The 21,413-nt window shown below is 41.4% G+C and overlaps 2 protein-coding genes across 3 annotated transcripts; one reads left to right on the top strand and one right to left on the bottom strand.

Moving 5' to 3' along the window:
* The first annotated feature begins 2,408 nt into the window (after positions 1 to 2,408).
* LOC113094292 (putative defense protein 3) lies at positions 2,409 to 4,309 on the top strand. Its single transcript, XM_026260011.1, has 5 exons — positions 2,409 to 2,691; positions 3,064 to 3,176; positions 3,547 to 3,656; positions 3,851 to 3,915; positions 4,050 to 4,309. The coding sequence occupies exons 1-5, from the start codon at positions 2,499 to 2,501 to the stop codon at positions 4,181 to 4,183; spliced, it is 615 nt and encodes a 204-aa protein (XP_026115796.1). The 5' UTR covers positions 2,409 to 2,498; the 3' UTR covers positions 4,184 to 4,309.
* A 692-nt stretch (positions 4,310 to 5,001) lies between these two features.
* On the bottom strand, positions 5,002 to 21,037 carry LOC113094291 (ADP/ATP translocase 2-like). Of its 2 annotated transcripts, XM_026260010.1 has the most exons (5): positions 20,661 to 21,037; positions 10,625 to 10,687; positions 10,201 to 10,522; positions 7,798 to 7,938; positions 5,002 to 5,847 (listed from the first exon to the last, which is right to left on the bottom strand). In XM_026260010.1, exons 1-5 carry the CDS (start codon positions 20,769 to 20,771, stop codon positions 5,690 to 5,692), a joined length of 795 nt encoding a protein of 264 aa, XP_026115795.1. In that variant the 5' UTR covers positions 20,772 to 21,037; the 3' UTR covers positions 5,002 to 5,689. The 2 variants fall into 2 exon arrangements, with proteins under 2 accessions (XP_026115795.1, XP_026115794.1); XM_026260009.1 differs by having other exon boundaries at positions 10,201 to 10,687.
* Positions 21,038 to 21,413: the final 376 nt, after the last annotated feature.

Here is a 21,413-nt window from a genome sequence, read left to right as displayed (position 1 = left end):
TTATTAAGATCATTAATCATCAATGCTACTGTTAAGCAAATGGGAGTGATAAAAGTCCCAATTAATCAACAAAGGATCATTGAAAAGAGTCTGGAGGAATATTATGAAGGATGGCTAAACAAACTGAACTTGAATGAGCAAACTTTGGACGATAGTTCTATCAACTCTGAGGATGATGAAGATGTCTAAGGGTTAACCATACCCCGGATATAAGTGCCAGTTGAACTTTGGCCCAGGGAGGCTCTCTACGATACATAAAGTATCGGAGCCAAAGATCAACTTTTATAATCTTGTGATATTCAATTATTGATGTAATGTATGTATTTTATGTCTTTTATACATAACTGTGATAACCACAGGCAAGTGCTGAACCAATTACACGCTCACGCTTTTAACATTGTGTACTATTAAAGAAGGAATTTGGGAGACTGGATCTTTTACTCCCTCCTCGTCAAATAAGGAGAGAGATGTTTGGTCCAGTAATCCCTCAGAGTGGAATTCCATAATCTAGTCACTGGTGATAATACAATGTGACTTATTTAGTCACTAGGTAGTGTAACTAATATGACTGGATTATGGAGTAGCACTCTGGATAAGAATAATCAAATGTGAGACTTATTAAGTCTCAAAGGGGAGAATATGTGGAAGATTTTTATTAGTAAAGTTTCAATTAATCAAGTATATAATCAATGTGAATCTAGCCATTTTTGTTTTAAAGTTATTATTCTATTAAACTCTTACAGGCCTAAAATCTAATAGACAAGTTGCCTATGCCCTGGAATGCACAGAGATAAGCATATGGTCAGACATACCTTAAAGGCCTCCCCTCCCCTTGTGATTTATGATGGTCTAAAAGGAGACATGTCTATGTGGGACCGCCCCATGTATGATGTATATAAGGAAAAACCAAATAACGCACGGGAGAGTTCCTTGCAACGTCCTCTCGACTTTGTTTTGTTTAAAATAAAGTCTTTTCTTCGGTGAGAAACCCCTGACTGAGTGTGATTCTTCTGAGAACCGGCGAAATACACCACAGTACAATAAAAGTGTTACAGGATAATTAGTAACTTACAATGTTCTAATCAAATTCAAAATTAAATACAAAGTCAATTGTATTAAAAAAATAGTTTATGGTATGACACCCATATCTGGTGCTTATGGGAAGTTAAAAATTACCCTATAAGGCTTCTTTGCCCATCGCCCATTTTAGATCAACTAGCATAATCTATAAAGGTGCAAAATGCATACTTCCACATATTTGAGAATCAAGATATTTCATGATAGATTTTGGGAGTATAAAAAAAAAAGTGATAATAATAATAAAACTATATAAATAAAAATAAAAAAATAAAAACAATAGACACCGTTCCAAATATTTTAATGGTTTTACTGGTTGTAATGGGACTTGTTTTGATTTTACAGGAAACTTTAATGGACCCTGTTGGTCTTTACTGGTAATTGCTTGCGTTTATAGGTGGCTTGTTAAAATCAATAAATCCTTATGGAATATGACCCAAAACGCACTATATATATTTTTTTTTAATAGTTTTAATGGTTAAAAGATGATGGTTTGTAATGTACGTAATGGTTATTTGTTGTGAAAACTATAAAAAGTTTCTGTGATGGCTTTGTTTTGTTTTTTCAGTAAGGACATACACCTATATCAGTTATATAGTGGTATTGTGCCTGCTGTGTGTCACATGTCAAGCATGAGACTCTGCATTCAGATTCTGCTCTTTGGTTCCACTCTCAACAGTCATAGTTGGAAATCACTTTGGCCTGATCCAATCCTGTGAAAAAGAGAGAAAGGAAGAACAAAAAGCAATCAAAGCAAAACATGTACTCTCTACAACAACAGTGACTCTCAGGATGTAAAAAAAACATGTATTTTTTTAAGGTTTAAATGATGATGCGATTCAATTTATCTATTCATTTATTTGGATTTGAAAAAAAATTATTGCTAGTCTTTGCTTAAGCCTCAAGATACTTTTTGAGATCACTGTAGTTTGTGTACATTTACTGATAAAAAATAAAAAAATAAAATCTGATAAATAAAATAAAATAACAACTTAGGCTTTACCATTTAATGTTTTATAAATTATGTTACACAAAGCATAAAAAAGGCTGTTTAACAAAGACCCAATCTCATATGCCACCACCCAAACACAAGGAAAGATAATAAATTGAGCAGGGAAAATGTACATTTTCCATGCTCATTTCCTTCCTAACAGAAGATTGCTTTGTTTCTTTGTCCAGATCAATGACTGAAACTTCACATTCACATTTTCCTTTTTGAAAACCATACCACCTGACACTATATGAATACTTAATGCATTGTGCTGGCATGAAATGGCAATTTTTTTATGCAATTGTGACTCAGCAAAAGTGCCTTTCAAAAGTCGATTGTCCACCCCGTGATTTGGGAAAGTGTGTATAAATTAGCTGTGTGGCACTGTATTATTGCAAATGAGCTGTTGAAAAAGCCTTTTTCAGGAATCATGGATGCTGTGTTTTTTGGGCTTGTCATATTACAAGTTTTGACATCTGTTCTGTCCTATCCAAGTGGGGCACCAACTTCTGCTTGTGTGGATATGATGCCCAGGCATGGAGGAGTACAGCCCAAGCCAAACCCTGCTCCATACACCATCCATCCAAGCAGCACAACTTTTCAGACTGGCAAACCTATTACAGGTATGGGACAATTTGGATAAAGCAAATATGATGGGGTCACTGTTTTAGAAGCTACATTTTGTAAATTGATTCATTTTTTTTTTTTTTTTTGCAAGATCTGCATGTCTGAATCCAAAGTCTTGCTATACTGTTATGTAATTAATAACTGCATACCAAGGAAGTGTTAAAATATGGAAAATCCTCTCAATCAAGAATTTAAAATGTGTTGTCCATAAATCTATTTGGAAACAAAACTTGGAGATTACTTTTTTGTTTTATTTTGTTTTGGTCTGTTTTTCCTTGTTTTTAATTTAATGCATGTATATCACCTGAAATGAGGACAGTGGTGATAGCATCTCTGGTTTTAATGGTTGTTTATTTGTTGTTTGTCAGTTGTAATCAAAGGTCCAGACTATAGTGGTGTTCTCCTTGAGGCTCGCTCTGGATCCGACTCAAAAGCAATAGGAACCTGGCAGACACCTCCAACTAACACAAAGTTCTTAGCGGTAAGGCTTTGGAGTGTGTAAAGTTAAAGATTATGCTTCTATTGTACTGCAATTGCTATATCTGATATATTATGTATTATGATAAGATATGATTCAAATGAAACAGAACCCATTTAAATAATTTAAAAATGTCAAACTGCACCCGTTACAAAAATGTAAGTTATTTTCATAGTTACCACAGTTAACACTAAGTGGACTAATTATGGAAACTCCAATCAGAGACTACATAGCTATTCATTTTACAAGATAAACCCCCTCCTTTTTTTCTGGGTTGTATAACTAAACATTCAGAAATGTTATTTGGTATACCAACAAGTGTTTTAAATTTGGTAATTGTAGTTAGTGAAGGTTGTACACTTATGTTCCCTAGTGTTCAGGAAACCAGCAAGGTGCAATCACCCATGCCAACACCAACATAAAAAACAACTCCACTGTATATACCTGGATTCCACCAGCTACAGCTAAAAATGTGATCTTCAAGTAAGAGTGAACAAAAACAAAAACTCAAATTCATACTACATGACTGTGCTAATAATGTAATTTGTAAGTTTGTGCAAAAAAAGTAGTTTGTATGCTAATACTGTTGTTAATTTTAGATTAGAAGCCCCCCACTACCCCTTAAATAATTTATAAAAATTATCAAACACTTCAATATTTCTCAACATATTTCTTAGGGCCACAGTAGCCCAGCAACGCACTGTGTTCTGGGTAGATGTGATGTCTTCAACTTTGACTTCCAGTGAGTACATTTTGTTTTATACATTTTGTGTAAAAAAATAAAAGGCTGTCACAAAGAATTGACATACGTAAAAGCAAGGAATAATCCATGTGCCATTTATTAAACAGTTTGACCTTTTGTCTCCTTATTATCAGGTAAAGGAGGAACATCACTTGATGTATATAGTAGTGCCGAAAGGATTGCCACCCCAAGGATTGTAACCCTGTTACTTTTTGTCTTTTTGTCATTTTGTTCAATACATGGTTGCTTTATAATGATCCAATACTGATTAAGTTGTACTAGCTCAGTTACTCTATATAAAATATTTAACCAATAATATACATTAAGACATAGTTTTATTTGCCTCACTAAATAAAAATAAATAATGTAATGCACAAAAATGTTTTATTGTGTTTTGGGTTTTATTTAATGACAGGATGAATGTTCATTATCCCTTACATATATTTCAAGATCTTGTCACTCTGGTGAAAATCAGGAACATTATCCTGCTGAGTACACAACATTATCCTGCTGAGTATTTTGTTGTTTCACCAATGGAAGATGAAAGGAGTGATTGGGATACAGGCACTATTTCTGCAATACTACTACTACTACTACTACTACTAATAATGATACTAATAATAATAGATTAACACAACAAAATAAAATAATGATAGTTAAAATATGCCATTTCCTAAAGTTAGATTTTTGGTGTCATGTTTGACAGTAATTTGTTATTTAAAATTCAGTTATGGAACATCCTTATTCAAGACACAGAAGAAATCATTCAGAACTTCAGTGCTGCATTACTGTAAAGAAATAAAATAAAATACCTTAAAAGATAGATTTGAACCACTATAAGCTGCAGCTTGCTTTAAAACACATAGTTTCATAAAATTTCCCTTGAAGACGTTTTTGAATAATGTGAATTATAAAAAGCATTATACTACTTAAACTGAATTTCTTACTACAAATTATATATAATATTTTTTTAAGCATGCATCCTTTCAAACTGTTATATGCTGCATTGCTTATACAACATAAGTATGTTGCATGTTTAATTCAGAAAGTTGTCTCCAATGTATTAGTACAAATCTTTAATCAGACTTTTATTTCAGTTTTATTTATTTCTTTCCTTTTGACAAATCACAAAAAAAAGTCAAATAATAAACAAAATTATAAATAAAACATAAACAATGGGCACACTCTTGAATGTCCAGATGTGACAGCTCAGAATATGAAAAAGCAATGATATGTTTGATAGGGACCAGTAATTAAAAAAGTAACACATATGGAAAATGGATTCCAGTTGTTCTTTAATAATAATAATAATAATAATAATAATAATAATAATAATAATAATAATAATAATAATAATAATAATAATAATGGAATGAATAATATATTGCACTGTTATATCATATAACCAAGATTTGTGTCTGAAATTAAATAGCATTTTAGCTTAGGTTTGGAAATAAAATGAACTACAGTACCATTAAAATATAAATATTCCTCAGCTTCTGGTATTGTAAATCAAATTAAGACTGAACAACAACAACAAAAGAATGCATCTGTATTACATCAAGTCCATTCATTGCATGTGCAATAATGTAAGCTAGGGAAGAGAAGAAACATTTAAGAAAAGAAAAGAAAAAAACATTCTAAACATATACACATATACTGTATTATCTTTTATATAACTATTAGTGCAACACTAGTCAGGCTTCACAAGTAAAGTGAGAGTCCTTTCACATAATTCACAATTTTTCCTTTAAATAATGAATTTTTTATAGTGTCACATAATCTTCTTGAGCTCGTCATACAGAACCAGGACAATGGCTCCGCCCATACTCCTGAGCACATTGGACCAGGCGCCCTTGAAGAAGGCCTTTCCACCCTCATCACGTGCAATCTTCCTCCAGCAGTCAATAGTGCCGCTGTACATTATGTCAGCTAGAATGAATTAAACACTTAAGGAATAGTTCCCCCAAAAAGGAAAATTTTAAAAACATTTACTCACCATTAAGCCATCCAAGATTGTAAATGTCAAATGAATGAAATCATCAGAACAGATTTTGAGTAATGTAGCATCACATCACTTGCTCACCAATGGATCCTCTGCAGTGAATGGGTGCCGTCAGAATGAGAGTCCAAACTGCTGATAAAAACTTCACAGAAATCCACACCACTCCAGTCAAACAATTAATGCCTTGTAAAGTGAAAAGATGCATGTTTCTATGAAAAAAAAATCCATCACTTTAAACTTTCACTTCTGTCCAAAATGTTCAGTCTTTAAATAACACTTCCTCCAGTGAAAAAGTCCATCCCCTGTTGTTTTTCCGATATTGATTCAGAAGAGATTACTTTTCACTTGAAATACAATATTATGGATAGAATAATCATATTTTACCTGGAAGTGACAGTTTGAAGTTAAAACTGTCTTGATGAATTTGTTACAAACATGTAGCTTTTCACTTTACAAGATGTTAATTGGTGGACTGGAGTCATTTGGATTACTTGTGAATTATTGTGATCCTTCATTCACTGCAGAGCATCAATTGGTGAGCATCTTATATAATAGGTTTCTAAATTTCTCCAAATATTTTCAGCATATTTTTATTTGATTTAACATCCAGTGTTGTGGGTAACGCGTTACAAAGTAACGCGTTAGACTACTCTAATTACTTTTTTCCTGAAATTTGTAACTTAACGCGTTAGTTTCGTGCGTAAGTAATCAGTAACTTCGTTATTTTTTTAAAAAAGTAGTCCGTTATTTTAAGGAAAGGAAAATCCCGACTGCAGCCTGCTTTTTGTCAGACAGTATGCCTAGGTCTACTGTGCCACCTGCGGATGTATCAGCGGAGCCGAAACTCTGTGATCGTAAAGTCAATGGCTGTGATGCGTCTGTGCCCTGCGCCTGACCCTGTGTGTGTGGGTTTTTTTTTTTTTTTCGAACTCCCGGCAAGATAGCAGAGAGGACAGCGTTTGGTTTATGGAAGTACGCACATTATTTTCAATTTGTCAACGAAAAAGAAATCGACTGTAGGACAAACGTTTCGAAAATCTGCTTCTGCTACGTTTTAATCACTACTTTGAAGAGTAAATGTAAGAGGACTGTGTTACAGCGAATTTAGGCTTGTGACTATAAGTGACACTTTAATAATAATTAGTTCGCCTATTAAGCGATTTGTCATTTGCCTGTGTGGCAGTGAAGGATTTAATTCGGTTTGTTATAATTTTTGTTTGACAGGCAGCTGTTAATTTCTGTTACATCGTTGGCTGGCTGGTTGTTCATCATTTCTAAATGGATTTAAATCTGCAAGCCTGTTTAAGGTTGTGTTTACAAGTAAGCATAATTGTACTTTGATAACTGCATTATGTAAAGTTAAAGAAAAATCAGGAGTTATCTTGTGGTGCTCATAATATACAGTAGCCTAGGCTACCCGGGCTGGGTAGGTGCGAATTTTGATTAATAATATGTTCTGTGATAATAAATAAATAAAACGCCATGTGGAATAGCCTATTGTTGACTGTCTTTCCTGTTATTGTTATCCTGCAGTGTTAATTTAGTTGGATGAATGACGTTATTCATTGTCGGGAGTCACGACTTCTAGGTGCATTTAAAGGGGTCGGGGGCTGTGCCTGTCATGTGTGAGCCGCTGCAAACGGCTTTTAATTTTTGGTAACGCATGAGTACTCTAACGCGTTACTTTTATGAATAGGTAACGCTGTATCATAACTAATTACTTTTAATTGATGGTAACGTTGTAACTTAACTAACTACTTTCCAAAGTAACTATACCCAACACTGTTAACATCATATTAAGACTAAACTGAACCAAACACCAAAAAGGCCTATGCATTTTGGGTGAAACATTAGAAGAAACAATTGTTGAATATTACCTTTTTTACGTCCAGACTGCATCATCATACAACGACGTACTGTGTCAAAGGGATATGATGTGAAACCAGCAATAATAGTGACTGAGTGTGCAATCATCCAGCTGACAAAAATATGGGTGTTATTTGGGTCGGGTAGCATGCCTGTAAAACACAGATATTTTTTACTAAAATAACAAAAACCAAAATGAATGCAACTGCCCTTTAAGGGTTAACAATTAATTATTAGTTGCTCAAATAAAATAAAATATTTCAAGGTGCCATTGTTGCACATTATTTTTGTTTTTAAAAATACTGAGCGAGAGCTCTCGGATTTAATCAAAAATATATTAAAGGGTTAGTTCACCCAAAAATGAAAATAAGGCTGCGTTTTACTCACCCCCGAGGCATCCTATGTGTATATGACTTTCTTCTTTTAGACAAATTCAGTCAGAGTTATATTGAAAATTGTCTTTTATATTTCAAGCTCTATCATTGCAGTCAGCAGGTGTTGGATTGCTTCAGTCCAAAAGACTTGAAATAAAAATGCGCCCTTTCATAAAAATAAAAATGTCTCACACGGTAAACAAAGGCCTCCTGTTTTTGTAAGAAAAATATCCATATTCAAAATGTAATAATTACTTGAATCTAGCTTGAATATCAGAGGATTTTGAAAAAAGCCAAGAGGAGACTGGTTTTCCTTTGCTTAAGTAAGGACACTTTTGATCCAGTAAACAAACAGTGGTTTTCACAAGACTCACGAATGTGCAAGCTGACCTCAAACGTCATGCTCCCAGAACTGCTTGCGTGTACAACTGTTGGCACAAGTGAAATTAAAGTGATTATTATGTTTTGAATATGGATATTTTTCAAAAAAAAAAAAAAAAAAAAAACATCAAGTCACTATACAAGAGGCCTTTTTTCAGCCCCTAGAGCTGTGTGAGACACTTTTTTTTTTTATGGAAGGAACTTTTTATTTACTTCTTTTGGATTGAAGCAATGCAATCCCTCTGACTGCAATGATAGCGCTCGAAAGATCAAAGACCATTTTTTTTATAAAACTGGACTGGATTTGTCTGAAAGAAGAAAGTCATTTACACCTAGGATGCAGCCTAATCTTCATTTTTGTTGAACTTACCCTTTAATTTGTGTTCCGAAGATAAAGAAAGGTCTTATGGGTTTGGAACGACATGAGGGTGAGTAGCCTAATTAATGACAGATGTTCATTTGCAGCATAATTGGTCACCACACCTCTTTTCATCTCTCCACACAGGTTACCAGTTGGGGCTTGCCTCAAGTTCAAGACATTGATGCTTATGTATAGATCCCCCATGGGCTCAGCACCATCCTACTTCCACTCACTTTAATGAGTCTAAATCCCATCCAGAATCCTGAGGTCAGTAAGTGAGCAATACCTCATTGTACCATCATAGAGAGGCACAAAATCACTCTCCACAACATCTTTATTCACTGTTCCTTGCTGGTGGAATGCTGACAATCTGGAATACAGAATCTTTGATGTAATGCTGAATCCTTGATAATATTCAAGTGACAGCTGAAAACTCATCTCGTGTAAATATTTGGCTACATTCTACAAAAAATAAAAAAACTTTGCTTTTACTTTTCCTTAATCCCTCTCTGTTCCAGCTTGTACTAATTTGAAATATGTCTTATGTCTGGGCAACTCTGTAGTGTCACCTGTGTCATGCTGGCAGGAAGAAAGGTTGCAAAACATCAATATTTCTGTCATGACAACTCTTGGAGGGATTGGTATAGTGGTATATATATGGTGTATTTGGTTTTTGCGGATTAGATCTCCTACGCTGCTGCTGCAGAGTAAGTACTGAGATTTGCTTCTGTCAATAACATCCACAACATTCTGTATATAAATATTTTCTTTCTTTCTTTTTTTTTTTTTTAAAACAAGCCATTGGTAAATAGCCCAAAGCACTGAAAATGCTTGTTTTTCATAAGGATGCATTTGTGTAATTAGCTAAAAATGAGTGTTGCATGTTTGATCATGGGCTTTTTTCCTAATCATAGTCAATATTGGCCTGTTTTTAACAATTTCATTAAAGTTAATTGGTAACAAGCCTCTGTGATGGACTGTAATGAATCCAAACATATGTCTCGATTACAATATTTGCAATTGTGGTTGCTGAATAAATACCTTTGATGCCGTTTTAATAGAAAATCTAAATGTGGGATAAAACAAATGCAAGTATTTTAAGTGAAAATGCAATAATTCTAATAAACTGTGAAAAAAAAATACTCAAATTATAATTTTTTTTTTTTTAACTAATAATAATAATAATAATTTGTGAATTTCAGCCCTAGCTCTGTCCCAGATGTTAGATATTCTAGCATGGCCTTGGAAGTCACAATTAAGGGGCAATCTGGCCTATGTCTACTCCTAACAAAACCCACCTTTTGCAGTGTCATAGATGCCAAAGTAAGCCGCCCTGTAGATGATGATGCCTTGAACAGACACGTTGAAGCCCTGATACAAGCCCTTCAGACCATCAGACTTAATGATCTTTGTAAAACATTGTCCAAGGCCTGTGAATTCTCTCTCTGCACCAGCCTTTCCGACATCAGCAGCCAAACGGGTTCTGGCAAAGTCAAGCGGGTAGACAAAGCACAGAGACGTGGCTCCAGCAGCACCACCAGAGGCGAGGTTACCAGCGAAGTACCTCCAAAACTGGGTACGCTTGTCAACACCATCCAGAAAAATATTCTTATACTTATCCTTGAAAGCAAAGTTGAGAGCTTGTGTTAGGAAATATCTAATGACATTGGCCAAGTTGCCTCTCCAGAAGGACAAAAAGCCCTGCTCCTTGGGAATACGTACTATACAGTCTACAATACCTTTGTATTGCTTGTCAACTGTAATTTGCTTGCTGGCATGCTGGATCTGCAAGAAAAGGGTAAAACTTTACAAAAAATAAAAAAATAAAAAATAAAAGTATCAATCATTCAATTTACCAAATATCACTACATAATTTAACCAATTCAAATGTATTGCATGCATTTTGTGTCACCAGTTACAAGACACCAAGTTGTCAGTCAGCGTTAAATATTTCAATGCCTCTTCAAAACATGTATTGGTCTGCTTTTTCAGAAAAGAGACCACATTTTAAATGCTTAGATATGCTACCTTTATCAGCATTAGTATACAAATGTAATTAAAGCCAACAGACATAAACTAAAGGCAAAAACAGTGGCATTTATAGTCTTGGTTGCAACCCTCCATGAGGCTATTAAGCCTTTCCTGCAAAGAGATTCTCCTTGCCAGGACCTTTGTTAAAACTTTGTTATTGCCAATTGGTATGGAAAAATATGGATAGCAAAATAAATTTTGAAATGTAATTTGCAAAATTGCAAATATGTAAAATGGAAATGCATTTATTTATTTAAATTAACATTTTCCCATACATATGTGCAACGTTTAGTGTAAAATGAAAATGAAAATTCAATTATATAATTTACATTTGCCATTTCCTAGACTTGTGTTAATATGTAAATTAAAAAAAATATTTTAATGCGTTATAAGTTGCAAAATTTTAATTAAACTGTATTACCCAAATTGATTAGATGTCCAAGCAAAACCTGGTTGCAAAAAGGTGATTTTAATCAGTCTTTTATTTTTTCTTAAATGCATTTACACTTACACATAAGACGTGTGAATTAAATACCCTGTGGTAATGTTGTTAAATTGAAAATGCATTCCGAGCCGATCATGCCTCCTACCTGTCAATCATTATATCAAGGTGGGGCTCGGCAACAAGGCACAATAGGTCAATATTTACCATTAACCAAACTCTTTTCACCTGCCTTAGCATCTCACTGTTTAACACTCCGATTGATGAACATAAGAAAACAGACAATTCTACACTTATTTACTTGCCACCTTATTATACTATGGCTACACCAGATGCGACAGTAGCCGAATCACTGATTATTATAGGTTCAGTACTATTGTTCGTCGCGCCGCTCAAGTCCGGTGTAGACACAGTGTTGACTTCCTCTCTTTTAACCCATAATAGATAGCAAGTCCGGTGGTGGCACCTAAGCGTCGCGCACTCAACAAAACTAAATAGGCCTATATGTGAATGCATATATTAATACTAGACACCCTAAAGATCATGCACCAAAAATCGTTGTCATATATTTATGTTAAGACACTTTACTAGCCTTTAGTTCCCTATCTGTCGGTCACTACGAGTTATGTCGACCGACAAATGGGGTCTCACTTGGGAGGCCAATCATCTCTGATTTTAAGAGAAAACGCCAATGAAATTGGCAAGTGGATTAACACACCTGAGCCACTCCCCGTGCCAGCGGGTATAAATAGGGCGACAGGTGCATCCACTCATTAGATTTTTGCTTCGGAGCCGAGTGGTTGTATGAAAGCCGTTATACTCCACAAAGCCATTCATCTGCTGTGTCGGGAAGCTGTTCTGGTTGGCGGTACGGCGCAAACAGCGGTGTCCCTTTCAGCGATTCCCCTGGGCGCTTCAACTAAGAGAGCAGATTTCCTAAAAGAGCAAATCGCGGACGATTCGCGTCTTTTTCAAGACGCCGTTTCGTCCGCGTCCTTCTGGATGCGGTCGTTTCCTGTTCTCTGACAACGGCCACGTTCGCTCTCTTCCGTGTCTGGGCATTCAGCACGCTGAAGGCGCGTTCGTGGATGGTTCATGCACGCACTGCGTGTGTGACCATGGCAACGCTGTGATCGCGTCTCCCCTTTCTTAAAGGGAAGGGAGCAGACCCCTCTGTCACTACCCGTTCTGGTTTCTCTGTCTCGAGCAGAGGACCGCCGGCTAGTGCTCTGGGAGATTTGAAGGTGACCGTGAGAGCTTCTCCGCCGGGCCACGCCCCACGGACCTCTTACCCCTTCCGCAGTGTTTGTCCTGTGCAGCTGCTGGGTGATTTTGCTGGGCTGTCTTATGGCAGTCCCAGCGGGTCATTCAGTTTGCCGCCGGAGATCAGATGTCGATTGCAGCATCGGGGGATGGGTTATCGACCTCTGTGGATGAAGATTCGGCGGGGCTGCCCCCCTCGGGTGTTGTCGCCACTGCCGAATTGGACCCAGAGTCGACAGCCGTGCTTGCCCGGGCAGCTGTGAGCATCAGGATGGAGGTGAATGCACCGCCAGCCCTGAGTGCTCATGGCTGTTTGATTGGTTCTCGGTGTGGAGCGCGACTCACAACCGCGTTTTACTCTGGTTCCTTTCTTCCCGGATGTGCATGGGGAAGTGATGTAGTCGTGGATGGCCCCTTTTACGGCCGGAAGCAGCTCATTTCGTTCCTCCGTCCTCACTACCCTTGATGGCGAGGCAGCTAGGGGTGTGTTGACATTCCCCAGCAGGAGAGTGCGATTGCGGTGCACTTGTGTCCGCAAAACGCCGCCACTGGGAGGGATAGTCCGCGCCCCTCACCCAAGGCCTGTAAGCTGTCGGCCGCGCTCGCTACCAAGGCTTACAGTGCTGCGGGCCAAGCTGTCTCTGCTTTGCATGCCATGGCTATCCTGCAAACCCAACAAGCCAAGGCTTTAACAAATGCACGAGGGTAGGACCAACCCGAGGTTGATGCAGGAGCTGCGCATGGCGACTGACCTCCCCCTTCTGGGTGACGGAAGTCACAACGCAGTCCCTCGGGTAAGCGATGTCCACTCTGGTGGTCCAGTAGTGCCGTTTCAGGTTCAGCCTGGTCTGTATGAGAGACATTGACAAAGTGCATTTTCTCGATGCTCCCATGTCCCAGGCTGTCCTGTGTGGCGACGCTGTCAGGGGCTGTGCCCAGTAGTTCCTGACAGAACAACAGCAGACTGAGGCCATACAGCACATCTTGCCACGACGTGATCCTCTGTTGCCACCATTCCGTCGCAGGCAGTGCCTCAGCCTGCTCGTCGCCGAGGGCGCCCCCCTGCGTCCTCCACACCAGCTCCGCCCCGTGCTGAGAGTTCTTCGAGGCCGGCGCGTCGAGCCCCGCGCAGGAGAGCGGCGCCCCCCGTGTCACTCCCGGCTGCAAAGTCCTCGAGGAAGTCGACTAAGCGGCCCTGACACGGGCAACTCGGAGATGCGGAGAACTGCTCTTCAGGAGATGGCGGAGAGAGCGCCACTCTCTCCCCCGGAGGAGGGCCGGGTGGAGATTCTTCTGGTTCTGTTCCGCCGCTGGTCGAACGGCCAGTGGCACCCACATTTTCATTGGAAGAGCAATTTCTCCTTCCTCCGAGTTGCAAGGCTTGTGGGCTGACAATGAGCGACGCACAGCTTCCTCATTCTCACCCACGACGCCCCCTTTCGCCAGCGGCCAAGAGGTCGCGGTTCGGAGACGCAACGCCTCTCCACGCGTCTCTGGCCAGTTCCTCCGGGAACACGGGGAGTGTGGTTACGATGACCCAGGACGCAGTGCCTTCTGGGCCTTCCGGCACGACTCCCCATCGCTGCACCACTGCGGGTATGTCGACTGTCCCTTTGGTGCCACTTGTACGGTATCTGGGAGCGTGGCTTGCGCTGCCCAACCCGTCACGCTGGCTCATCCGGACGGTTCGACTCGGCTATGCGATTCAGTTCGCCCGGCGACCCCCCCAAGTTCAATGGCATGCTCGAGACTTCGGTGGCAGTCCAGGACGCCCCTGTCTTGCGCGAGGAGATTGCTGTCCTCCTGGCGAAGGATGCAATCGAGCCGGTCCCTCCAGCCGAGATGAGGACGGGGCTTTACTGCCCTTACTTCATCGTGCCCAAGAAAAGCGGTGGCCTTCGACCTATCCTGGTTCTGCGAGTCTTGAATCGGGCCCTACACAAGCTCCCGTTCAGGATGTTGACGCAGAAACGCGTTATCAAATGCGTCCAGCCCCAGGACTGGTTTGCAGCGATCGACCTGAAAGACGCGTACTTTCATGTCTCTATCCTCCCTCGTCACAGACCGTTCCTGCGCTTTGCTTCCGAGGGTCAGGCATGGCAGTACAAGGTCCTCCCCTTCGGGCTCTCCCTGTCCCCCCGTGTCTTCACGAAGGTCGCGGAGGGCGCCCTTGCCCCACTTTGGGAAGTGGGCATCAGGATCCTCAACTATCTCGACGACTGGCTCATTATGGCCCGGTCCCGAGAAGAGTTGTGCGATCACAGGGACTTTGTGCTTCGGCACCTCAGTCAGTTGGGGCTTCAGGTCAACCGGGAGAAGAGCAAGCTCTCCCCTGTGCAGAGAATCTCTTATCTCGGTATGGAGTTAGACTCGGTGAGTATGATGGCACGTCTCACCAGCGAGCGTGCCCACTCAGTGCTGAACTGCCTGAGTTCCTTCAGAGGCAGGATAGTGGTACCGCTGAAACACTTTCAGAGGCTCCTGGGGCATATGGCATCCGCAGCCGCAGTCACGCCGCTCGGGTTGCTTCATATGAGACCACTTCAGCACTAGTTACGCTCCCGAGTCCCGAGATGGGCATGGCGCCGCGGTACACATCGTGTCACCATCACACTGATGTGTCGCCGCCTACTCAGTCCTTGGTCGGACCTTGCTTTTCTACGGGCCGGCGTGCCCTTAGAACAAGTGTCCCGGCACGTTGTTGTCACAACAGATGCCTCCAACTCGGGCTGGGGCGCGACATGCAACGGGCAGGCAGCTTCAGGGTCCTGGACAGGACCTCGACTGCTGTGGCACATCAACTGCCTGGAGTTGCTGGCAGTGCATCTAGCTTTGCGACGGTTTCGTCCGCTAGTGCTGGACAAGCACGTGTTGGTCCGCACGGACAACACTGCGGCTGTTTCGTACATCAACCGACAGGGCGGTTTACGATCACGTCGCATGTCTCAACTCGCCCGTCATCTCCTCCTCTGGAGTCAGACGTGGCTCAAGTCGCTGCGTGCTGTCCACATCCCGGGGGAGCTCAATCGTGCAGCCAGCGTGCTCTCACGACAGCTCACTTTCCCCGGGGAATAGCGACTCCATCCCCAGACGGCCCAGATGATCTGGAGTAGATTCGGGGAAGCCCAGGTAGACCTGTTTGCTTCCCACGAGTCCTCCCACTGCCAGCTGTACTATTCCCTGTCGCAGGCCCCCCTGGGCACAGATGCACTGGCACACAGCTGGCCTCTGGCTTTACGCAAGTATGCGTTCCCCCAGTGAGCCTGCTCGCACAGACACTGTGCAAGGTCAGGGAGGACGAGGAACAGGTCCTGTTGGTTGCGCCTTACTGGCCCACCCGGACCTGGTTTTCGGAACTCATGCTCCTCGTGACAGCCCCTCCCTGGCGCATCCCCCTGAGGAGAGACCTTCTCTCTCAGGGGCCTGGCACCATTTGGCACCCGCGCCCAGATCTCTGGAACCTCCATGTGTGGCTTCTAGACGGGACGCGGCAGACCTAAGTGATCTGCCCCCAGCGGTGGTAGACACTATCACTCAGGCTAGAGCCCCTTCTACGAGGCAGGCCTATGCTCTGAAGTGGAGTCTGTTCACGAATTGGTGTTCTTCTCACCGGGAAGACCCCCGGAGATGCCCGGTCAGAGTCGTGCTTTCTTTCCTGCAAGGTAGGCTGGAGCGTGGGCTGTCACCCTCCACCCTGAAGGTGTATGTGGCTGCCATTGCAGCACATCACGATGCAGTGGACGGCCGGTCCCTGGGGAGGCATGACCTGATCGTTAGGTTCCTGAGGGGTGCCAGAAGGTTACATCCTCCTAGGACACCCCTGATTCCCTCCTGGGACCTCTCTATTGCCCTGGCGGGACTTCAGAGGGGTCCCTTTGAGCCGCTGGATTCGGTTGAGCTGAAGTTCCTGTCTCTCAAGACAGCGCTCCTGATCGCGCTCACTTCCATCAAGAGGGTCGGGGACCTCCAAGCATTTTCGGTAAGTGAAGAGTGCCTTGTGTTCGGGCCGGCCTACTCTCACGTTGTCCTGAGACCCCGGCCTGGATACGTGCCCAAGGTTCCCACCACTCCCTTCCGAGACCAGGTGGTGAACCTGCAAGCGCTGCCCCTGGAGGAGGCAGATCCAGCCTTGTCGTTGCTGTGTCCCGTAAGAGCGCTTCGCATATACGTGGACCGCACCCAGAGCTTCAGAAGCTCTGAGCAGCTCCTGGTCTGCTTTGGAGGTCAGCAGAAGGGGAAGGCTGTCTCTAAGCAGAGGTTGGCCCACTGGATAGTGGTCGCCATCGCCTTGGCTTACCATTCCCAAGGCGAGCCGTGCCCCCTGGGGGCGAGGGCCCACTCCACACGGAGTGTGGCCTGCTCCTATGCGTTGGCGCACGGCGCCTCTCTGGCAGACATTTGTCGAGCTGCGGGCTGGGCGACACCTAACACCTTTGCGAGGTTTTACAACCTCCGTGTAGAGCCAGTTTCCTCCCGTGTGTTGGGTAACAGGTAATTGGCGGGAAGGGCTGGCTGGGTGTCTCGCTTGCTGCGCCATTCCCCCTAACACGGGGATGTGAGCGCCTTCTTCTCCCAGTAGAGTTCCCCGGTTGGCGTACCCTGGTCGAGCATCCTCCAGCACCCTCGGCGTCAGACTTGGCGGAGCAGTCTGTCGCCAGGCCCAGTACTGGCGTTAGCATGCCCGGAGCCGGTCAGCCCCTGTACTAGGCTAGGTGTCCATATGGCTGGGTTCCCTACGGGTAATCCCATATGTGTATTCTTCCACGGTAAGGTTTCCCTCTTGGCAAACCCGTGTCTTCCCTTGACAGATCGCTCTGTCAGTCTCTTCTGGCAGCCGTTCCATCCCTACTCCAAGGTAGGACCTGCCTCAGAGACCCTTTCCATATGTAGTACTGCCCCCTGGGTCAGTCCATATCGGTATATCCACATGTCACCTCCCTACGGGTAGGATGTGGTCTCCGTAGCGACCTTTCCTAAAGGCTCGCTTCCCCATTGTCTTGCCAGCTGAAAGAACAAATAGGGAAGATTTGAAGCAATCTTTCACTGAAGGTTGAAATCCCTTCCATTTACTTTATGTGGGCGGAACAGCAGCATGGCCTTCTCCAGCAGCGATGTACTCACCCTTTGGCCCCTTCGGTACCAAGGTCAGTGAATTTGCGCTGGGGCTTTGGGAAGGTTACGACCTTAAGCGTAGCTTTTGTGGCACGCCAAGGCTTGTCAACAATTGCAGCGCCTCAGGGTTGTGACGAGGTTCAGGTTATGGCGTTTTCCATAGGACCCCATTTGTCGGTCGACATAACTCGTAGTGACCGACAGATAGGGAACGTCTCGGTTACGTACGTAACCCTCGTTCCCTGATGGAGGGAACGGAGACGTTATGTCCCCATGCCACAACCTTGAACCATTCGCTGTTGCCGGGACACGTTCTCGGCTCCTCAGCGTAAAACCTAATGAGTGGATGCACCTGTCGCCCTATTTATACCCGCTGGCACGGGGAGTGGCTCAGGTGTGTTAATCCACTTGCCAATTTCATTGGCGTTTTCTCTTAAAATCAGAGATGATTGGCCTCCCAAGTGAGACCCCATTTGTCGGTCGACATAACGTCTCCGTTCCCTCCATCAGGGAACGAGGGTTACGTACGTAACCGAGACGTTCTGGAGCTTTGATGCAGCCATCATCTTCTCAAGGTGCAAACAGGAAATAAGTTCTGATCATGTGACAATTTTCAATAATCATGTGAAACTGCCCATAGATTGAGACCCTTTATTGTTTACCATATTTGCAGGAAGTACACTAAAACATAAGTCAGTAAGGTTTTTAGAGCTTTAAAAATAAAAACATTTATTTTTATTTTATTATGGTCACTATTGTAACCGGTGGGATTAAACGGGTTCTGTTGCCTTAAAATCGGTCTGTTTACACTCCGGTTGATGCCCGTGACCGTACAGAAAATGCTGCTGCTACTCCTGCTTGCCCAAGATGACACTTCACCAGTCAAATCCAGACACAGCTGTCACAGAAAATGCCAGAGATAGTTAGATCCTTTATTATTAAAAATCATGGGCATCAATCGCAATGTCCGGTGGCTGTAAACAGTGAGAGCTTTCATGGCGGATTTAAAGAGAGGAACAAAATATAATGTAAGGAAGTAAATAAGTGTAACGTTAAAATTGCACTATTAAATTAGGCTACCTGCATCACTCAGCGTGATGTGCGATGCACCTGCAACACTTAGGTGTTCGGAGACACGCAATCTATTTTAGGAGAAGAATAAAGTATGGTGGCAATTAGGTAAAAGTGTAGAATTGTCTGTTTGATTATGTGCATCAATAGGAGTGTAAACAGTGAAATGTTGCGGCAGGTGTAAAGCGTTTGGTCAATGGTGAATACTGACCTTTTGTGCATCTTATTGCTGAGCCCTGTCTTGATATAATGACTGACAGGTAAGGGGCGTGATCGGCTTGGAATGCATTTTCAAATAATCTAGGGGTATTTAATAAAAAAAATTAAATTCAAACACCTTATCCGTAAGTATCAATGCATTTAAGAAAAATAAAAGACATTTAAATCACCATGTTGCTACCCTTTTGATGCACCTTAGGTTTAGAATATATTTAAAAATTCACACTGCATTTTGCTACAATTATCTTGTGGTAGCATGATGAAAATGCAATCTCAAGTATCCTACCTGTAAAGTCTAAATGGATTTAGGAAAAATTACAAGTAAATTATACTTTTGCTACAGTTTTTGCTTGGGCATGTTAAACAATCGATTTGGGTAATAAAATGTAATTTTAATTTTTCATTTTATAAAGCTCCAAAATATGTTTTTAATTAAACATATTAAATTATATGAACATATTATAAACATATTATAAATAAATATATAAATATAAATATATAATATACATATTAAAACTAGTGTAGGAAATGGCAAATGTAATTATATCAATGAATTTTCATTTTGCAATAAATGTTGCACATACAGTATTTATGGGGAAATTTAAATTTAAATATAGAAATACATTGCCATTTTGCAAATTACATTTGAGAATATCTGGTTAAGTTGCACATTTTCGTTTGGAACAAGGTGTCCCCTTTTTGCAGTTCCATTTATGCCTGCAAAAATAAAAAAATAAAAAATGATGCTTAAAATTTGCACTGGGTTGTTCTCGATTATGATATTTTAATACACACTGAACTAAAATGAAAAGATAAATAAAAGTTTCATGTAAAAGCCTTGAAAATTAACACAATTAGACAATAAATAAATTGACTGCATAAATTGTAACTTTTAGATTGTTTTCATAACCGTTAGCCTTGAATATTGTTACTAAAATATCATGTTTCCGCAGACCATGTAAAATCTAAACCTAACCTTACAAATGACCTTACACCAATGGAAACTGCAGTCGACAAAAATCGTGTTGATTATGATCTGTTGCTGTGTGATGTCATCAATATGCAGGATGCAGGTCGATGGGGTAGTCTCATATGTACTTACAGAAATATATTTTGTAGATATTATAATATGGAGATACATTTGTATAGCTATGACTAGCTCATTTTAAATTGTAATTCTGTCTGCCCCTGAAAGGGGTCTTTTTATTTACATTACTAGCACATGTGATCAGCCGAAATAAACCAGAATGCCCGCACAGACAAAGGAGTGTCTAAAATGCACATGCATGTTGAATAAAAATGTTTACTTTAACATAATGCTCTTTAACTTAATATAAGAAGTTGACTGGTTAACAACATGAACAACCTTGAAAAAGTGCACGGTTGTGTGAAAAAGATGCTTGTGGAAGATGCTCCTGGAACATTTTTATTTAATAATCATCATTGCTCCAGCTAATTTTTATTATAAGACAAAGTTATGCACCATCATTAAAAGCATGATCAAGACAAGAGCATATTCAATATTTACCAAGATGGACAGACATGTGAAATATATAATTCATACCTACATTATAAAGCATGTTACACGTACGAAGAGTACAAGTTTATTGTAAAGCGTACCTGAAGGAGCAGCTTGACTCTTTCTATGGGAGCAACAGCAGTCTCCGAAATCGCAGCGGCGATTCCACCAGCCAAAAAGTCCTGGGCAAATGAAAAAACGGTCTCACTCATTGTTCCGTGATGCTGCTGGTTAATGTCTTAATTTATAGATAGTCAATTACTTTTCTAAGGCCCTGATCGTGAGATACAATGAGATGTCTGCTCTTTACTGACTCATCTGTGCTTTAAGGTGGAGGAAACCCGACCTCTGTATGGAAATATTTGGTGTCTGTCATAGGCTATTCAGTTGCACTGCCTTCCTGGAAAAACCAGTTAGACTAGAACTAGTCAACCAACATCGTAGGCACTGGTCTCCTGGGTGATCAGGTGTTCAAGCACCCACGGGAATGACCGAGCAACCACAGAAAAAAAACATGAATTAGGCTGTGTTCAAATGGTATAATTGCTTACTGTTTACTGCCCAGTAGGCTACACAGTGCATACTGCCTACTATTATTTAAAGAATAGTGATTGAAACAGTATGCAATATGCAAAAAAATGTTTCAGAATAGTGTGCTACAATGTCGTCACATGACACAAACTGAACATTAATTCAGCACAGCTGTGGAGGCTGTTATCTTGCAAATAAATGTGCTAACTGTTCTTTTTAAAGTCTTGTTAATAAGGCTTTATAGTAGTAAAGAATAATGGTACATTGCCCAATTTAACTAATTTCATAATTGGTATACTGTACATATTGGACAGAACTGTATC

This window comes from Carassius auratus, unplaced genomic scaffold, assembly GCF_003368295.1.
Source record: "Carassius auratus strain Wakin unplaced genomic scaffold, ASM336829v1 scaf_tig00215316, whole genome shotgun sequence".
NCBI lineage: Eukaryota > Metazoa > Chordata > Actinopteri > Cypriniformes > Cyprinidae > Carassius > Carassius auratus.
The sequence above is the reverse complement of the archived record's forward strand: the minus strand, read 5'-3'. Positions and strand labels throughout refer to the sequence as shown.

Bases quoted from the DNA above. Each gene is read 5' to 3' on its own strand.
- LOC113094292 (XM_026260011.1), top strand. From the start codon at position 2,499: ATGGATGCTGTGTTTTTTGGGCTTGTCATATTACAAGTTTTGACATCT. The intron at 3,657-3,850 runs GTAAGAGTGAAC...CATATTTCTTAG, and splicing joins GCTAAAAATGTGATCTTCAA to GGCCACAGTAGCCCAGCAAC. The intron at 3,916-4,049 runs GTGAGTACATTT...CCTTATTATCAG, and splicing joins GTCTTCAACTTTGACTTCCA to GTAAAGGAGGAACATCACTT.
- LOC113094291 (XM_026260009.1), bottom strand. From the start codon at position 20,771: ATGAGTGAGACCGTTTTTTCATTTGCCCAGGACTTTTTGGCTGGTGGA. The intron at 10,688-20,660 runs GTACGCTTTACA...CTTTTCTTGCAG, and splicing joins GAGTCAAGCTGCTCCTTCAG to ATCCAGCATGCCAGCAAGCA. The intron at 5,848-7,797 runs GTAATATTCAAC...AATTCATTCTAG, and splicing joins GCAGTCTGGACGTAAAAAAG to CTGACATAATGTACAGCGGC.